Source organism: Strongylocentrotus purpuratus, unplaced genomic scaffold (assembly GCF_000002235.5).
Source record: "Strongylocentrotus purpuratus isolate Spur 01 unplaced genomic scaffold, Spur_5.0 spur5_scaffold_10, whole genome shotgun sequence".
Lineage (NCBI taxonomy): Eukaryota > Metazoa > Echinodermata > Echinoidea > Camarodonta > Strongylocentrotidae > Strongylocentrotus > Strongylocentrotus purpuratus.
Window position 1 is genome coordinate 27651398 of NW_022145595.1, and position 13987 is coordinate 27665384.

Below are 13987 nucleotides of genomic sequence, written 5' to 3' on the forward strand. Positions count from 1 at the left end.
ATGATGAGGATGATGTTGAAAATGAAAATGAAAATATGTTAAAGTAAATATGGCTGACACAAAAAACTTATACAAGTATACGGGAGATACAAATTATAGTAATGGATGTTTATAGAAATATGGAAATAATATTGAATATTAATTTAGCACTGGGAAAAGATCAAACGATGTACTCTGATGACAGAAATGTTTTCTTCGTATTAAATTCAAATGAATTTAGGGTTTCGCTTGATTTTATTGAGTCTTGGAATGCATTACATAGATCTGGACCATGATGTCTTATTGATTTATACATGATCAATAATTTAGGATTTATCAAATGAATGTTTAATGAATTCAGAGTAGCCAAGGTAAGAATAGACAGTGTTATTTGATACGAACAAATTCTCAATGATTTAGGAACAGGTTATTCATGAATTTAAACATAAGGATCGAACTCTGATGTACGTCAATATCAACGATTGTCAGATGTTTGATGAAAACTTCGAAAATTCATAACTTTCCTATTTTTAATCGGATACTGCTCAATTTTCACTAATTTGTTTATCTCATTTTTATGCTGTTATCAAAAAATCAACTTAATATCAGGGTATAATTAACCTTTGCTTTACCTCATTTATTTGTCTTGCCAAAATATGTCGAACTAAATTGTTTATCTGAACACCATTGTTTGCTGTGAATCACCAGGGCTTCCTGGAATCACTGACAAAACATTTTTGTCCTTCTTTGGCAAAACGTGAAGGCCCCGTATATGGTTGCGTTTCATCCCCTTTCCGCTTGTGATACAACGGACAGCACACCACAAATAATTACCATGGCTTCGGGGTATTGACAATGAGTGCACGCATTACGCATGGGTGATAGTGGGAAAAATTGAAATATCAAGCCAAGCAAATATTATTGAAAACCAGATTAATCAGTAAATCAAATATTCAAAGTTATCAGTTCAAACATATTCTTCATTTGCGTTGAAGGTTAAACGTGTATTTACCAAAGAGGAGAATATTTTGAGCAAAAAATGTCTCTCTCCCCATTTGTTTTATTCATTTTTTAAAAAATGTAAACAGGGTACTGCTCTCGCAGTTTTAATACTATTTTTTGTAAGAGGCCTTGTACACAAAAGGGGATTACAAATACAGGAAATAACAAATAAGTTGAAGGACATATACATGATTATATTATTATTATTCTTATATTTATATAATGCGCTTTTCCCAGAGCGGCCCAAAGCTATGTATATTAGGGTTATTTGTTTATTTTGTTTATAGTTATTACATAAGCCAAAAGTATGAAACAAAACATATGGCAACCTATATCGAATAGATCAATATGAATATAAAAGTATAAACATTAGGAACAAACTCTTGATTTGTATATGATATAGAACATATCACAGGCTCCACGGTTTTACATAAACAAGAAAAGAACAAATTTTCATGAGAGTGGAATATAGTAACAGGAACCATTCTTATATCTCTCTCTTTCTCTCCTTCTCTCTTCTCCCTATTCCATAATAAACAATACCATGCGATAATCTGGTTATTCTTTTATTGTTCATGCTATAAAGTTTCCTAAATTCCAGACTATATCGATAAAAGTTAACAACGTCCAGTATACTCCGGGCTATCTCTCACTCCTCCTTTTTCTCCCTCTCACTTCTCTCCTCTCTCTCTCTCTCTTTCTCTGTCTATCTCTCTTTCCAGAGGACAGAGGTCTCATACTCGGTGGATGAAATGCGAATTGACAAGACGTTGATTACCCCCCCCCCCTCCAACCTTTGCCCCCTTGTTTCTTTTTATCTCTTTCTCAATGTTATACTTTTCCACCTAGTCGGGGCACTTACGTGCCTTCTATAATGTACGTCACTGTATAATCCGAGTATAGTCCAAGGAGAAAAAATACCGACTGCCCGCCTCTTTAGCAAATGTTCAAAAAGATGTGACCAGTTTGAGTTCTTCCTTCAAGTCTTCCTGGATGGCTTACTTCGTTCCTACGGATCTTCGCGTCTTCGGGTAACAATCGTGCATTTTGAAGCGCTCATTCTCGAAGGGTCGGGTGTGACGTTTATGAAATGCAACCCCCCCCCCCCGTATCATCATTAATGTGTTGGGTCCAGTTTACCCGAACTCTTTCTGAAAAAGCTACGATAACTCGCATCTCAACCCGGCTTTAAAAAATAAAATCACAAGAGTTCGTAAAATGGCTAGCTATCGACAATACCCTATTGTCTGGGCATCTTTTCACGATTGCACATGCAAAAAAGATTAGGCTTATCTCAAAGACCATCTTTGAAAACATTGTGATAATTTGCTTTCAGTTTACCCGACTTTTCATGAATTATTATATGGGGTATTTCTTCACAAAATATCCTGAACCAGACAATTAATTATGACAGTAAACTGTATGATTGAAACAAAGGAACCCATGTAATTATTAAGAGCAATCAAAGAGATTCATGTGGTCATAATAGAGGAGAGATTTGAAAAAGACAGAATTTTAAAGTAATAAGCAAAATATGTGAAGACACTAACCCCATACCAACACAAAATGCGGGGGGGGGGGGGTTGATGAGTCATCTCAGTTTATTAAGTTAAATTGTCACATCCGGGCCAGTTATATGAAATCATATTACAGAGTATTCCACATAAACATCAATGGCTCAACTCAGGTAGGGCGAATGAATCAATCTTAGAATACCCTCTCCCCTAATACGGGAAGCACGATTTTAGCTTTAAAATGATCCAGTACAATCTTTGTAAAATAATCGGTATTCTGGGACCACTTTTTATCTCAGATTCCATCTCCCAATCTCTTCTCGCGTGCTCATAACATTTAGGCCAATCTGCCTACGCATGATACTCACGGCTTCGACGTTATAACGCACATCTTATTTTACGTGAAAGATTATATAAAAGTAAAACTAGATGAATTCGTCACTTGAAAGGCGAATGAGGTGGTCTGTTATGGAGAGGCAGTGACAAAGGGAGACATAGCAAGAGAAGAAGAGAAAGGCAGAGCAAGATAGGGAGACGGAGACAGAGAGAGGGAGAGGGTGATAGAGTAAAGAGAGAGATGCAGAGATAGAGCAAGAGAAGGAGAGAGAAGCAGAGCAAGAGAGGGAAAGGGAGACAGAGAGAGGGTGAAAGAGTAGAGAGAGAGAGAGAGAGAGATGCAGAGACAGAGCAAGAGAAGGAGAGAGAAGCAGAGCAAGAGAGGGAAAGGGAGACAGAGAGAGGGTGAAAGAGTAGAGAGAGAGAGAGAGAGAGAGATGCGCAGACAGAGCAAGAGAATGAGAGGGAGGCAGAGCAAGAGAGGGACTTTACTCTAAGTTGGACTTAAAAGTTATGGAGAGCCATCTGTAGCCTTAAAATATAAAATATATATAAAATATATTCAAAAGTGAAATTCAAGTATTTTAGACTATTAATCAATTCCACATAAAGAACATACAAATTTCCTTGATAATATGAAATATGAATGATTTGAATCAAAATGTTATGCTTTTAAAAATTATTTTTATAGATGCTAACGGCTTTCCATAATTGTTAAAGCCACAATGTCCTACTTGTAGCTATTTGCTCCCTCTATATAGAAAACAATGCCTAATAGGTGACCATTGGTCCCCCATGATCCTCTTTTTCTTATGTTAATTGAGTGCTGAGTTGATGAGATAACCACCTGTCCAGTGACCTTGCAGTGTGGTCTAATCCCTCCTATAAACTAGTACGGATAAGCTTTAAGTGCAACTTAGAGATAAGTTCACCTTAAGATCTTTGTGAAACACCCCCAAGAATCAAACTAGGTTTTACGCCCAGTATGTGCGCCATTTGGACCACGCACTGGGTGTATAGTCAATTGTAGTTGTCGTAGGATGCAATAATTAAGTCAGACAAGGTGTTTACGGGAATGTCGCACTTATTTTTGGAATGTCACAGCTTCACATTTGTTCCTTCATTTCTTATCAATTCCACTTCCTTCGTATTCTTCTTTCTAAATCTTTCATTTCATCATTACGTGAAAACTGTAAACAAGAACGTAATAAAAAGCAATTACTAAACAAGCTATGACATATAAATGCCTAATAATGCCCATAATTATAATTTTAACCGTTCAGGAATTCGCCTCTGCGTTCCCCGCACTAGGCGGGAACGCTTCAGACGCTCATTTGTTCCAGATTCAACTCACATGTTCAATAGTATGGTAAAACGAGGGCAAGCAATGTAGACACTGTACCCTTTTTTTTTTATTGATTTCCTCCATTCCATTCCTATGCAAGTAATCAGATCGTATTTTTAGATGTTGTTATTATGTTTTATAATCTGTCTAATTTTGTACATTTCCTTGTAACACACATGTACCAGTGAACAATGAATTTCCATATTATGGACAATAAATCAATTCAATTCAATTCAATTCCAATTCTAACTGTTTGTTACTTAAACCAATACCTTCAAATATTTTCATATTTTTATGCTAATTTCGTAATCAAATTACATTTCGTCACCTTCAATCGCACAACAGTTGCCCACTGGAATTATTTCTCTGGTAGGCCATTCGCGTTATACCATTTGCTTTTGTAACGTTGTTAGGGAGCACAAAAACAAATCACTATGCAAAACCGCTGATGAATAAGTTGCAAACTTCCAGACAATTTATATTGTTAAAATAATACTTAAACAATTATGGATTATGTTACATTAGGTATTTGCATGAAGAAAATATTCTGACAAAGTCTGACATTTTTGCATTCCGCCATGACAATTGAAGATTACACTCTCTATTCTTACGAAAGCGCGACGCTGCAAAATCACCCCTTATCACCCCGTAACACCCCTTGTTTAGCGCACACAAATCAGTCAAATTCGCGAACGAGCCGCTAAAGAAATGTTTACTTTCTGACTGAAAGTCGATTAGGGTGGTCCCTAGGAAATTGGGAAAAGTCTGAATTATGATTTAAAGCTGGATATCGCTATAAATGAGCAAATCAGGGAATGTATATTGAGCTCAGACTTTAATATGGTTGAGTGATCAACAAGTGCCTTATATTAAAGCAAGTTCCAAACTACAAAACGAAACAATTTAATCGCTCATTCGCTACGCGACCTCGCCAAAGGATTTATAATAATTCATCAAAAGGTGAAAGTTTAATGCAAAAAATGTATACTTTTCGGGAAGGGGCGGGATGACCCAACAAATTATTACCCGAGTTGCATGCATTGCGAATCTGGCACTTAGGAAATACTTTGATTCTTCCTGGCTCAACCCCCTCAAAGTCTTTGGCTAACTATAAAATGCCATTACGTATCGCTAAAACTGTTGCCTGCATGTGTGTTGTAAATTGAAAGGAACTACCCTACAGTAAACATATGCCTCTACTATAATTTGCTTATATTAGGTGAACTTGATAAGGAGACCAAGGCCTTGCTACACATGCCTCGCTGCGGTCTGCCGGACGTGCAAGCCGATGGGAACGGAAGAAGGACGAAGCGTTTTGTGACTACGTCATACAAGTGGGACAAGTTTCATTTGACATGGGGAATCTTAAACTACACAACCGCCATACCAGAACAATTTCAGCCAATCATAATCGGGCCCGCATTCAAGGTTCTATTAATATTTCACTCCTATGCCTAAGTTAATTAACCTATGACATGTATGAAGGACTGTGTCGTGAATTCACTGCTGCTTTAGTATAACTTGACGACCAAGATCACTGGTTGCTGGGTTTGATTTAACCACAATGTCATGTGCTACATGACCTGATCCAGGGAATCTACAACTATTACTTTGGTACAAATTTGGGTTACAGGGTATTTTCTACCCTGTGTCATTGCCCGTTACTGCACATAGAACATGTTGTAGAAAGCTTTAATAACAAGTGTATTGCTAGCCAGGGATAGACCTTCTAGCAGGGGTAGGGTTGTAAGACTAACAACAAATCCCACGGTAGTTATCGTCCGGGACAGGTAAACTGCATGCGTGACGGACCATACCGATTGTGAAACTAGATGTGTGCATGCAAGCCCGCCCCCCCCCCCCCCCCACTCCGGAGTCGGAATGGCCGCATGCGTGTCACCAAAATGTCAGGTAAAGGGGTACTTTTTACGCACCAAAGTCCGGCTCGTACATACACAAAATTGACTTTACACACCGGACTTAGGGGGTGTTTTCAAAAGGAGGGAACACGCGTACCCTAAATAACACTGAGTGGGGGGGGGGGGGGGCGGGTATTCAAGCTACTTATAGCTATCTTTTACCCCAGTTGCACCGAAAAGATCGATACCAGAGCCAGGCGCGGATCCATGGGAGGGGGCCGACAGGCCCGCCCCCTCTGGCAAAAGAAAAGTCGGGCCCCACCCCTGGCCCGAAACAAGATGGTAACCACACATTTACCTTTTTTAGGGGGTTTGGTTGATTTAGTGCTCACACTTTACCCACCCCCTCCTCACTGAGCAAAAATAACGGTATGTGCGATTTTCAAATTTCCGGAGGCAATATTCTTTTTATAGTGCTCACTACCCCCCCCCCCCCCCCCCCCCCAATGGAAAATCCTGTATTGGCCTGATCAGAGCCCTGTCATATCAACTGTTGCGATCGATTAATCGCAACTGATTTGCTTTTGAAATCAGGCGCAAGTACGTACATGAGAGATAGGAGAAGGCAAAATAGCTATTGATTAGAGGACTTGCGCTTGATCCGAAATAGTCCACTGCCTGGACTGTTCTCTTCATGATCCGTGCGCGCTCACATATTACTAGTACACCATAATATACACGTACGGAAACAGAGCCTGAGAAGGTGAATTGGTGGGGAGTACGCATTTCATAAACGCGCGCGCATTTGGGAAAGGGCGAAAGATTAAAACGACCATCAGCTGGTCTAGATCCGAAACAATCGCAACTCTTTATAAGACGGGGGCCCAGAATTACCCCGAATTACCAAGAATCGTTCGGTGTAGATTCAGTTTGAAGTCGGTTTGGCGGTGTATCTGGGGTATATGGATGGTTTGATCCAGGTTCATTGGGGAATGAACTATTGCGGGGGAGGGGTATGACTCACAGATTTCAAGGTCATTTTCTCATTGTATTCTAATAATAGTATTTTTCTTCTTTTTCTTTCCTTTTCTTTTTAAAAATACAGCAGTGGAGCGATGTGTCGGCCCTTACCTTTGAATACACGGCAGACCCGGCTAGTGCAGACATTGTCATTAGCTTCGTCTCTGGTGACCATGGAGATAGCTACCCTTTCGATGTGACTGATGTAGCGCATGCATTCGTGCCTTTCGACCTTTCAAATCCCATCGCAGGCGATGTTCACTTAAATGACGCAATAAGTTGGGGTTGGTTTGTCTTGTAGACATGTAACACTATTTAATGATGGAAAATGAAGTGCTTGTGTTAAAAAGAGCTGTATATCCCACGATCAAATTGAACGAAACTCGCTGGCCCGAATTCACAAAGGAGGTTTGTCGACAAACCTAGGTTTACGTGCATCATATGACGCGTTTTAACGCTTTTTTTTTTTTTTTTTTTACAAACCTGGCTTGTAAAAACGCGTCAAAACGCGTCATATGACGCACATAAACCTAGGTTTGTCGTCAAACCTCCTTTGTGAATTCGGGCCACTGTGTATAATGATTTTTGTAATAAAATATCTATATAATGAAGTTCGAAAGTTCTCTCTTGAATCACTATCTTACTATTCATATAATTTATATAATGTTAATTTATTATGGGAAAGTTATAGTCGGTGTAAAAAGCGAAATCACACAAATTTTAACAAATTTCCGAGCCCTTTCCTCGCAATTATAACGTATAGGACCCCCCCCCCACACACACACACACAAAAGAAGGGGGATACTTCCCTGAATATGTTTCAGTTAAGATTTTCAATATATTAATCGAAGTTAACGATAGTTGCCATTATTTTGCCATTTGATCACTGGATCACCGCTTTGTATTGGATAACTGTTTTATTCAATTTGCAATGAAAGAGATAATGCAGATAGAAAATCCAGTGTTAACATTCAGATATTTAGTATTCAGAAGAATACTTATTCGGAGAGTTACACACAAGATATTTCATTGAATGGTTCACTGTATTTCTTGCCGAAAATCCAACCAAAAAGTAACTCTATGATGTTCAGAGCACAAGCATGTGCACTGTGCACATACTAGGCGCGTACGCAGGGGAGGGGGGTTACCCCCCCCCCTTTGGTAATTTTATGTATGTAAACCCCCCTAAAAAAACCTAAAATCCCCCCCCCCTTTTGATTTTTTTTATTTTTTATTTTTTATAAAAAAATATATAAAAAAATGCCCACGGCCGACCTAAAAAAGGTGACCTAACCCCCCCCCCGCTTATTCAGCGGCTGGCTGAGTCGTTGCGAAATTTATAAATGTTAAACCCCCCCCCCCCCCCTTGAAAAAATCCTGCGTACGCGCCTGGCACATACTATCGCCTTAATCCAATAACTTGTCACATACACCTGTCAAAGTGACTTTCACAACTGACCTAAATAAATATGCGCAGAAGCAAATTTGACTTCTTTTGCATTCAATCTACCTTGCTAACTAACTGTTGCTTTTTTCAACTCAGCCAAAATGAGAATTGTTCAAACTTGTAAATCTCCTTTCGTCCTCAAGACATTCCATTTTGTGAATGACCCTTATATAATAGCAGTGATCTACTTTTTGCAAGCCAGATTTCATGGATGGTGAAATTAATTATTACTCTTAAAACCAATCTTGGTTTCCTTGATTTTTAAGTAAATAAGCTATAATCAAATATCTCACTCCATTTACACTCACTTCTAAATTTATGTGTGCAATACTTTGTTTCTCTGCGTTAAATTTCCACTGAATTTACGGCCTTTTCTTATTAAACAACAACAACTTACATTTGACCGATAGACTTAAAGTCTTAACAGCACCAGTAAACACAATGCAACTGTGGCAATTTTGAGCTAATTTTAGTCATATTTCGCACTTGAGGGCATTTTTTTTAAGGAGTCATTATGTTCTGCTATTATGTTTACGATATGACTTACAAAGAATGAGAAAGTTCACCAATTCTTTTTCATCTTCTTTTTTAACAGAAAATACTGACTCTTTGTTGGTTTATGTGATACTGCATGAATTGGGCCACAGTCTAGGTTTGAGCCATTCTCAAGACACTAATTCCCTGATGTTTCCATACTACGATGAACGATTACTCCAAGATGATGACATAGCCGGAATCCGTGCTCTCTATGGTGAGTTGTTCGAATTCCTAAAGGGAGACCCAACCGTAAACGTCAACGTCTGCTCGATTTCATTTGTGAAATAAAACACGGCGCAGCAAGCACCCCTAACGAGTCCAAAGCTCATGTAGCTACCGCAATACCACAGTCACACCGACGAGACCGACACCACACCAAACACGAAAGGCCCCGAATCGGTCGGTTTGGAGTCCGTTTGGTGGTGTGACTTGTACCTATATAAGCCGCTAATGCCTAGATCACATTTGATCTACGCACGCGCGTACGCAGTGGGGGGGGGGGGGGGGGGGGGGGGTTAGGGGTTGAACCCCCCTTTCAGTTTTTTTTATGTGTGTATTTTGGAGCAACCCCCCCTTGTATTTTTTTGTATTTTTTTTGTATTTTTTATTAATACAAAAAAATTATGCCAATAGCTGACCTAAAAAGGTGACCTTACCCCCCCCCCCCCAACGGAGCAAAATGTCATATTTCCAAATTTCGAGACCCAAAAAAAAGTGTTCTCTTCCTCTTACCCCCCCCCCCCCACCCGCTTATTCATTATTCATTTCTAGGTTCACTGTAGCGATTAGACACGCCGTAGAGCGGTTCCAAGGCGACCGTACGTCGGGCATATGGTAGCCTTGCGTTATATTTACTCCAGGGGTGAAGCGGTAGCATCATGCAGCCTTGCCGCACGGTCGCCTTATGGTTCCCCTTCGGCCGCCTTGTGGCTACCTTGCGTCTGCCTTAGTATTAATTTGTCAAAAGGCTACAGCCGCCGCAGGGACGCCCTAAGGTGACCGTGCGTCATTATTTCAAAGGCCGTACCGTAGTCGCAGATTTTCTGTCTCCACAAATTCAAAATACGCCTTGCGGCTACCCTAACATAATGTGACCGCTACCGTATGCGACCGTGGGAATGCTGCGGCGGTCCTATGATTGCTATTGGCCGCAGATATTTTAGACCGCACGGCTGCGGCGGCAAACGTGACCTATAATGATGCGCCCGACAATTCGAGGCCATCGTAACCAACAGTCTTTTTCAAGACTACACCAACAGTCCTTTTCAGGACTACATACACACCCTCAAGAAAGATTACCGAGAGTCCTTTTCATGACTCCCAATCCTCCCATCTCTCACATGGCGCAACTGCAAGCCTACTGTAAATCTATATCACCATGCAAGCCGATAATTATACGCAGAATCTGATTCTTGCTAGCCATTCTCTCATGGGAGGCGTTTCGGGGGCGTACAGCCGCCGTAACCTAGCCGTAGAGTAAATGTGACCTAGGCTAATTGATAGTTTTGCGATGTTAGATACTCGTAGGTTTATGTGACGTAGGGCATTGCCAAGCACGTATTTGCAGCAATGAGCAAGAAGACCTTCTCATTTGCAAAAGTAGCATGCAGTGCATGCATATACAGTGCAGTGCAGTATAGTGGCACGAACATGAATTAAAATTAAGATTAATACATTTATATATATATATATCCTCTAGTAAACGTTATAGTATTGTCATTATGGGGTGTCCAATAACCATTTCCTTTTGATAAGGCGGATGGGCAAATTATCATCGCCTAGGTGATCTCATGGGCTATAGGCCTACCATCTTACCTCGCCTTCAGCTCGGGAAGAAAGTAGCCCTGAGATCTCCTCTACGATCATAGTTTGTCCCATCGCCAAAGTAGTAGTTAATTATGCATCCACTTCTCATACTTAACGTTAAACAGGGGTAAAGTGTGGTGCACCGCCAGAGGGTGTCAATACGGAGAGTGTCTTGATAGATGAAGGGTCTCCTGGAGAAGAATATACGTACACCTGCATGGCGGGCACTACAGCCACTTCATTGGACCTGTTGGTCGTCTGTGAACAGAACAATACAGCAATTACTGCAAGTTGGTCCCCTGGTCCACCTAATTGCACGACGGGTATGTATAACAGTAAAAATAATGAATAATAATGATATTAATAATAATTATTTTAATAATAATGATAGTAATGATCACGATCCCGCTTGGGAAGCCTCACCATGCAGCTTCAATGCTGTTCTTCATCACCCCCAGCGATTGCCAGGTATTCATTTACACCTGGTTGGAGAGCGGCTAACGCGGATTACCGTCCCAGAAAAAAACGAAACCGAGGATTATCAATGTTTTATCATAACTTAATCAAATTTATAATTAATAAATGACACATATTTAGATTTTGTAAAGCTTAGATCCTCTTTCATTTGATGCAACTCATATGATGCGTATTTCACGCATGAATGATTAAAAACAATTTAAAGAGAGGAAGTTAAAATGTCATTTTTAGGGCGATATCTGACTTTCAAAAAGAAAATCACATTTCTAGAAAGTTCATTTTCTGCCCTTTCATATGACACCTCAATCAGGAAAAATGAGCCAGGAATAACAAAGTTCTGTTGGTTTAAAATTAAAGTAATGCTTGCATTCCCATAATTTGATTAAACGAATTCGTGTTCACTTGAACATATAACTTTCTTCTTTCTCTGTTTTTCTCTGTTTTGTTGTTTTTCTCGTTCCAGTTTGCTTTTTTCCTCTCGATCCTTTTGTATATATTTTCATCCTCTCTTTTTCAAATTTCAAGCTATCCCTTTTGTAAATATTTCCCCCATATTTAATCATGTGTAGTTTTGATAACTTTGAAACATTTTAAAAAGTGATGGACATTGATGGATTATGTTATATGGGGACCTTGCTCTTACAAGCCCAGCTTTTCTAAGGTCTCCACTTTCTTTCATTTGGATTATATATCGACTTAAAATTGCACTTAAATTGTTTTTTCTTCTTTTTTATTATATTATGTAAAAATGTTGTGAAAGAAATAAATAAAATGAAACTTGAACCTTGAACAAATGAGGGGGCATAGCGATTAAAGTTGGAGAAAGGTCGGACAAACATTAAAGAGTTATGAATTTGTTCAACTTCAAGTCGAGGAATTCTAAACTTAGAATTGAATGAATGCCTGTCAACCTATTTTCTACATTGACTCTAGAATCACTTATTAGAGGCAACACTAAAAAACACATATATATCAAGAAACCTACACAAGACGATCAATGAGGTGCTCCCAGAGGGGTGAACGAAGAGCGATTATCCATTTTTTTAGAAAGTATTTGACCCATTTTTTTACGTAAAAAGTCCGACATATTTCTATAATAATTTTGTTCCTTACGACATGTTCATATATACTCCAGATGGTCCGACCACAAAGCAGATGACAACAACGACACAACCGACAACCACACCGATGGCAACAACGACACCACCAAGTATGTTGGCACCTATGTCTAAACTAAGATACGATACGATACCTTTCGCAGGCTACGATGCGAAGTTCGTTTATGTCTGTACATTCGAGACACGGACAAAATACAAACAATTAACACCTGTCACAATCTCAAATCATTCAAAGCAAGTGCCATTGATGATCATACCAATAAATAAGGATAATTAGGGAGATTCACGGAGCCAAAGGGGGCGCCCCTCTGAAGAAAAAAAAAGGATAAAATATTCTCGCCTAAGCTGATCATCCTCCCCTGCTCCCCCCCCCCCCAGGTGGCCCAAAGAAACCTTTAAAGATACGAAGATTGTACATGTCCTTTATTAAAACTCTAGAAAAAAAAAACGAATTCTACTACTATAGCCTACATTAAAAAACATTAAAACATGTACTTAGAGCAATTGTCATTAATGAAAAATCCCCTATTTAGGAGTATAGGTGGACAGGGGAACTAAAGGGGGCCGGTACGGTACCCCCACCTGAAAAGAGGGATATTATTGCGAGGATTATTTTTTTCTTATCCCAGTTTCCCTACTTAGCTAATGTGGGATGGCGGGCAGGATTCCGTAAATTTATCAAGACCCCGCCCGCCAAGCGTTTCTAGGAGGGAAAGCAGGAATTTACAAAATCTTACTCCCGGTGAAAGAAAAAAAAAGAAAGTAAACTTTTGCTCGTTTAATTTCTCACCCTTCTAGGACAATTGGAACATGTGTGTAAAAATCATTTCAAGCACCTGGACTGTACACCGGAAAATGTCGTCATCTGCAGCGCCTTTTACGGGCGGAATAACAGCACCATATGTCCAAGTGACGACGCCAATACCTCCAACATGTGTTTCGAAGATGTTACGGATCTCGTGCAAGGCAGATGGTGCAGAAACAAGCCAAGCTGCTATGTTCATGGGCGAGGTTATCTGCTTGACCACCCATGCCTTTCGAACCCTGAGGCCTACTTGCAAGTCACATACACATGTGGTGCTGGGCAATGTGGTAAGATACTTATAGACCGATTCAGTTTCCATGGTTTCTGAGAGCACTGTAATACCCTGTCTACCATAGCTGGGGGGCATCCAAGAGCATAACAAAATATGATTCAATGTATCAGACAGGTGCATGGCCGTCCTTAAACAAAAGCGGGCACATTTTAAAATATTATTCAGTGTATTTGATGGCTCCAGTAATGATGGTTAACACGTCCATGTTCACCTCTCTAAATAGATCGTAAAAATGCTCTTTTTAATAGCATTATAAACACGACAGCAATTCTGGGCCATGGGGTAGCTAAGTTATCCTTATTAAGAAATCAACCACGGGGGAGAAGTCACCTTGAGCACCAAACATCATCTGCGTAATTCACTTTCTGAAAGGCACCCTCAACGAGGATCGACATCTAGAGTAGTTGCTTGATACCCTTTGAGGTTACTATGTCCCATTTGCAGGCCAAA

The 13987-nt window shown here is 39.8% G+C and overlaps 1 protein-coding gene across 1 annotated transcript; it reads left to right on the forward strand.

Annotated features, from left to right (window-relative positions):
• Positions 1–10889: 10889 nt before the first annotated feature.
• Positions 10890–13573, forward strand: LOC115921606 (L-rhamnose-binding lectin ELEL-1-like). Its single transcript, XM_030979216.1, has 3 exons — positions 10890–11168; positions 12458–12532; positions 13239–13573. Exons 1-3 carry the CDS (start codon positions 11063–11065, stop codon positions 13571–13573), a joined length of 516 nt encoding a protein of 171 aa, XP_030835076.1. The 5' UTR covers positions 10890–11062.
• Positions 13574–13987: the final 414 nt, after the last annotated feature.

Excerpts from the sequence above, each read along its gene's own strand:
- LOC115921606 (XM_030979216.1), top strand. The coding sequence starts at position 11,063 with ATGGCGGGCACTACAGCCACTTCATTGGACCTGTTGGTCGTCTGTGAA. Across the intron at positions 11,169-12,457 it reads TCCACCTAATTGCACGACGG|ATGGTCCGACCACAAAGCAG; the intron begins GTATGTATAACA and ends TATATACTCCAG. Across the intron at positions 12,533-13,238 it reads GGCAACAACGACACCACCAA|GACAATTGGAACATGTGTGT; the intron begins GTATGTTGGCAC and ends TCACCCTTCTAG.